At 40.1% G+C, this 6,569-nt stretch overlaps 1 protein-coding gene across 1 annotated transcript in view; it reads left to right on the forward strand.

Annotated features, from left to right (window-relative positions):
• Positions 1-2,884, forward strand: part of LOC139753405 (recQ-mediated genome instability protein 1-like) — a 38,598-nt gene extending 35,714 nt beyond the window's left edge. The window contains exons 9-10 of the mRNA XM_071669867.1: positions 1,315-1,410; positions 2,688-2,884. Coding sequence (XP_071525968.1) covers positions 1,315-1,410; positions 2,688-2,843 — 252 coding nt within the window. The 3' untranslated portion in view covers positions 2,844-2,884. The remainder of the gene's footprint in view (positions 1-1,314; positions 1,411-2,687) is intronic.
• Positions 2,885-6,569: the final 3,685 nt, after the last annotated feature.

A 6,569-nucleotide genomic window follows, 5' to 3' on the forward strand; every position in this document is an offset into this window, starting at 1 on the left:
TCTATCTATTTACATCTCTTATGTCATTTCCATTTTGGAACTCCCTGAAAGGGATGGCCTTAGCAATAGAATGTCTCCATAACTAGTGAACTCCAGTGCTGCTTCTTAGCCTTTAGTACCTTACCTTCAACAGGTCCCTGGTAGAGGGCAAATCTCATGCAGTGTTTGCTGAGGCTTGTACCTAATGTTGCTACTGACTGCTTCTAACCAATGCTCCTGTCTAATGTTCCTTTCAACTAGTTCTGCATAATATATATATATCAAATCCTCCTACCTAAATGTTCCTACCTACTACTTCTATATATTGCTTCTATCATTTTGCCAAAAGGCAGTGCTAGCACAGAGCATTCACCACAGGAAAATCTAGAGTTACAAAGAACGAGCCGTGTGAGTCAAGTGTTTTCAAGTGTTAGGCATGACAAGGAGAGATTGTATGCCAGGAGTCCATGTGTGGGTGAGGCAGAGAGACCTGGGTCAGGGGATTGCAACTTGACAACCTTGGAAGGGCTGGCTCGCTATGCAGCTGTCATTAACCCTCCTGATACCCAGGCAGGTAGTACTGGTAATATACCTCCCTGGTCACTGGCTGCCTATCAACTACTACCTACTATATAGGTGTATAATCATTGCAATATTATCTTAAACTTCTGATTTGTACTATCTGCAAAAGTACCTGTACATATATCACATTCTTCTCATCTGCAGAATGAACTAAGAATTCAAATTTACAAGAAAACTCATACATCAAAAGCTAAACTATGCTTCTCAGTACTTACTACAAGGTAGAAATATTGAGCAGTGGAATCTCAAACAAAAATTTTTCATGTATCACTTGGTTACGAAAGAAACTAATTTTTACTGTAATATTCTCTGGATTTTCTTTGCTTCACTTTTCCACTTAAAGGGATGAAGAAACGTTTGTGATCTCAAAAATTACTTTCCTCTTTGATGCTCAAAAGTGTGGAAATTATTGGTGACCAAAATTTATGGGGAAAATTGGTTATATCTCTTACTCTTGGAAGTAATATACATGGTAAGGGAAGAGTTCATCTTTGTATTTGAAGAGAAAATGAAAGAAAATCATCAGCATCCTCAGCATGACAATTTTAGAGTAATACTACTGTACATAGTATGAATTTTTAAACCTTATACTTGAGGAGCATAATGTTTTTAATCCATTTATTAATTTCTGTATATTTTTTAGTTCCATCCTTTTAGTGCTTTACTTATAAGTTGCCATAAGTATGTTTGAAAGCATATGTAGTGATGTACTTGGCATTGCTGCACAAACTAACTCACATATGGTACTTTTAGGTTCTTCAAGAACTCATAGGAATGAGTGCAGAGCAGATGAATCAGAGAAAAGCTGAAGCCAGGTCTAATCCAATTCTCAAATCTCAGCTTGCTAAGGTGTGTGAATTTCTTACTGTTTATGGAACCTCAGAAATTTCAACCTCTCTCCATCAAGTTAAAATTCATAAGATTTCTATTAGATTTTTTGATGTACTTGAGTCCTGAGGAAAACACACATTCTTTCATACTTGTCTACCATTTCCTGTGTTAGTGAGGTAACTTCAAGAAAATTAGATGAAAGGCTGTATTTGCTCACATCCATTCTCTAGCTGTGGTGTGTAATGCCCTAAATCTACAGTCCCCTATCCATAACCAGGCCCCACAGACTTTTCCATTGTTTACCATTGCTGCTTTACATGCCCTGGTTCAGTCCTTTCACAGGACAGTGCCCCATGTATACCACATCGTTCCAATTCACTCTATCCCAAGCATACATTTCACCCTTCTGTATGTTGAGGCCTTGACCACTGTGTTTTTAACTCTATCCTTCAATCTCCAATTTTGTTTTCCCCTTCTCTTTTTTCCCACCACTCCTGACACATAAATCTTCTTAATCAGTCTCTCCTCACTCATTCTTTCCTCATGTTCAGTTATTATGATTTCAATAGACCCCCTTTGAACAGCTCTCAACCACACCTTTCTTTTACCCTCTTATTACTTATGTGGTCTTCCATCTCCAAACACATAATGTACTCAGACATTTAATTTCTAACACATCCACCTTCCTTTGTACATCTTCATCTATGGATCATATCTCACATACATGCAACATTGTTGGGACTACTATTTTATTTATTTATCTTATTATACCTGATCACCATTTCCTGCATAGCGAGGTAGCACCAGGAAACAGATGAAGATAGACCATCCACTCATATTTACATATATATACATACATGCTCATACAAATACATACATACATATACATTACACATAAAATATACACATATACACATACACATACATTTAAATATGCTCACTGTGGCCCCTCTAAATAATGACCTCTTTCCACACATTTCTCAGTGCTCCCAGAATCTCTTCCCACTCCACCCTATGACTCACTTTTGCTTTCTTGGATCTATTTACTGCCATGTCCCTCCCAGGTATCTAAAATGCTTCACTTCATCCAGATTTTCTCTGTTTAAACTCACACTCTGCATAACCTCTTTCTTCTCACTGCTTAATCTATTAACTTGCCTTTATTCACATTTACTAAACTCATTCACCAATTCTGCAGATATACATATATGTATAGCAAAATATACTTAACTTTCAGAGGCCTCAAGATATTTAACTTTGATGTAATTTACAAATTTAAAACATTTTTCTTTCAGAATGTGGGTGGATGCCAGCAGAAGCTTATTTCTTTGTGCAGCTTACTACATCTACAAGTGTCTCCAGGCTTAACAAATCCCAGATTAACATCCATAAGCTCTGTTACTTCCACTACAGCCGAGCAGCTAATCAACAGGTTATTTGCAGACGCCTAGGAAATGGGAATTTTACTAACAATAAATCCTTTGATATTACAGTTCAGGTTTATCATTTTTCCAGACCATCTTTTTTTTATTTATGTAGATATGTATCCTCTTCCTTTCCTTTGCGAGGTAGCGCAAGGAAACAGACGAAAGAAATGGCCCAACCCACCCCCACCCATTTTTAGAAAGTTAAAAAAAATACAAGGAGGGGAGGATTTCTGGCCCCCTGCTCCCGTCCCCTCTAGTCGCAAGTTTCCTTGCGCTACCTCGCAAACGCGGGAGACAGCGTCAAAAAAAAAAAAAAAAATGTATCCTCTACAGAGTTTTGTTTTTAACAGCTTTCCTTTCTGATAATAAGCTTATTCTACAAAATGGTCTATCTGTGTTCAGTGAAGATCTGAGATCAAATGAAATATGATCGCAAATTTTTAAAATTACCTTTTTGTATGTAATTTCACTCTTTTATCAGATCATTTTCTAAAGGTGTAACCCTGAATCTTAAAAACTTGATAGTACTGTTGTGATTGGGAAGAAAACCTGCAGATTAAATTAGGTGGAATTTCAGGTTTGTATAAAATAATTGTACGTATTTTTATATTTTTATATTATTTATAAAATAATTGTACTTATTTTTATATCTCTATCCCTGGGGATAGGGGAGAAAGAATACTTCCCACGCATTCCTCACGTGTCGTAGAAGGCGACTAAAGGGGACGGGAGCGGGGGGCCAGAAACCCTCCCCTTCTTGTATTTTAACGTTCTAAAAGGGGAAACAGAAGAAGGAGTCACGCGAGGAGTGCTCCTCCTCCTTGAAGGCTCACATTGGGGTGTCTAAATGTGTGTGGATGTAACCAAGATGAGAAATAAGGAGAGATAGGTAGTATTTTTGAGGAAAGGAACCTGGACGTTTTGGCTCTGAGTGAAATGAAGCTCAAGGGTAAAGGGGAAGAGTGGTTTGGGAATGTCTTGGGAGTAAAGTCAGGGATTAGTGAGAGGACAAGAGCAAGGGAAGGAGTAGCACTACTCCTGAATCAGGAGTTGTGGGAGTATGTGACAGAGTGTAAGAAAGTAAATTCTAGATTGATATGGGTAAAACGGAAAGTTGATGGAGAGAGATGGGTGATTATTGGTGCATATGCACCTGGGCATGAGAAGAAAGATCATGAGAGGTAAGTGTTTTGGGAGCAGCTGAATGAGTGTGTTAGTGGTTTTGATGCACAAGACTGGGTTATAGTGATGGGTGATTTGAATGCAAAGGTGAGTAATGTGGCAGTTGAGGGAATAATTGGTATACATGGGGTGTTCAGTATTGTAAATGGAAATGGTGAAGAGCTTGTAGATTTATGTGCTGAAAAAGGACTGGTGATTGGGAATACCTGGTTTAAAAAGCGAGATATACATAAGTATACGTATGTAAGTAGGAGAGATGGCCAGAGAGCGTTATTGGATTACGTGTTAATTGATAGACGCACGAAAGAGAGACTTTTGGAAGTTAATGTGCTGAGAGGTGCAACTGGAGGGATGTCTGATCATTATCTTGTGGAGGCGAAGGTGAAGATTTGTGGGGGTTTTCAGAAAAGAAGAGAGAATGGGGTGAAGAGAGTGGAGAGAGTAAGTGAGCTTGGGAAGGAGACTTGTGTGAGGAAGTACCAGGAGAGACTGAGTACAGAATGGAAAAAGGTGAGAACAATGGAAGTAAGGGGAGTGGGGGAGGAATGGGATGTATTTAGGGAAGCAGTGATGGCTTGCGCAAAAGATGCTTGTGGCATGAGAAGCGTGGGAGGTGGGTTGATTAGAAAAGGTAGTGAGTGGTGGGATGAAGAAGTAAGATTATTGGTGAAAGAGAAGAGAGAGGCATTTGGACGATTTTTGCAGGGAAAAAATGCAAATGAGTGGGAGATGTATAAAAGAAAGAGGCAGGAGGTCAAGAGAAAGGTGCAAGAGGTGAAAAATAGGGCAAATGAGAGTTGGGGTGAGAGAGTATCATTAAATTTCAGGGAGAATAAAAAGATGTTTTGGAAGGAGGTAAATAAAGTGTGTAAGACAAGGGAGCAAATGGGAACTTCAGTGAAGGGGGCAAATGGGGAGGTGATAACAAGTAGTGGTGATGTGAGAAGGAGATGGAGTGAGTATTTTGAAGGTTTGTTGAATGTGTTTAATGATAGAGTGGCAGATATAGGGTGTTTTGGTCGAGGTGGTGTGCAAAGTGAGAGGGTTAGGGAAAATGATTTGGTAAACAGAGAAGAGGTAGTGAAAGCTTTGCGGAAGATGAAAGCCGGCAAGGCAGCAGGTTTGGATGGTATTGCAGTGGAATTTATTAAAAAAGGGGGTGACTGTATTGTTGACTGGTTGGTAAGGTTATTTAATGTATGTATGACTCATGGTGAGGTGCCTGAGGATTGGCGGAATGCGTGCATAGTGCAATTGTACAAAGGCAAAGGGGATAAGAGTGAGTGCTCAAATTACAGAGGTATAAGTTTGTTGAGTATTCCTGGTAAATTATATGGGAGGGTATTGATTGAGAGGGTGAAGGCATGTACAGAGCATCAGATTGGGGAAGAACAGTGTGGTTTCAGAAGTGGTAGAGGATGTGTGGATCAGGTGTTTGCTTTGAAGAATGTATGTGAGAAATACTTAGAAAAGCAAATGGATTTGTATGTAGCATTTATGGATCTGGAGAAGGCATATGATAGAGTTGATAGAGATGCTCTGTGGAAGGTATTAAGAATATATGGTGTGGGAGGAAAGTTGTTAGAAGCAGTGAAAAGTTTTTATCGAGGATGTAAGGCATGTGTACGTGTAGGAAGAGAGGAAAGTGATTGGTTCTCAGTGAATGTAGGTTTGCGGCAGGGGTGTGTGATGTCTCCATGGTTGTTTAATTTGTTTATGGATGGGGTTGTTAGGGAGGTAAATGCAAGAGTTATGGAAAGAGGGGCAAGTATGAAGTCTGTTGGGGATGAGAGAGCTTGGGAAGTGAGTCAGTTGTTGTTCACTGATGATACAGCGCTGGTGGCTGATTCATGTGAGAAACTGCAGAAGCTGGTGACTGAGTTTGGTAAAGTGTGTGGAAGAAGAAAGTTAAGAGTAAATGTGAATAAGAGCAAGGTTATTAGGTACAGTAGGGTTGAGGGTCAAGTCAATTGGGAGGTGAGTTTGAATGGAGAAAAACTGGAGGAAGTGAAGTGTTTTAGATATCTGGGAGTGGATCTGGCAGCGGATGGAACCATGGAAGCGGAAGTGGATCATAGGGTGGGGGAGGGGGTGAAAATTCTGGGGGCCTTGAAGAATGTGTGGAAGTCGAGAACATTATCTCGGAAAGCAAAAATGGGTATGTTTGAAGGAATAGTGGTTCCAACAATGTTGTCTGGTTGCGAGGCGTGGGCTATGGATAGAGTTGTGCGCAGGAGGATGGATGTGCTGGAAATGAGATGTTTGAGGACAATGTGTGGTGTGAGGTGGTTTGATCGAGTGAGTAACGTAAGGGAAAGAGAGATGTGTGGAAATAAAAAGAGCGTGGTTGTGAGAGCAGAAGAGGGTGTTTTGAAGTGGTTTGGGCACATGGAGAGGATGAGTGAGGAAAGATTGACCAAGAGGATATATGTGTCGGAGGTGGAGGGAGCAAGGAGAAGAGGGAGACCAAATTGGAGGTGGAAAGATGGAGTGAAAAAGATTTTGTGTGATCGGGGCCTGAACATGCAGGAGGGTGAAAGGAGGGCAAGGAATAGAGTGAATTGGAGT

The sequence above is a fragment of the Panulirus ornatus genome, chromosome 14 (assembly GCF_036320965.1).
Source record: "Panulirus ornatus isolate Po-2019 chromosome 14, ASM3632096v1, whole genome shotgun sequence".
Lineage (NCBI taxonomy): Eukaryota > Metazoa > Arthropoda > Malacostraca > Decapoda > Palinuridae > Panulirus > Panulirus ornatus.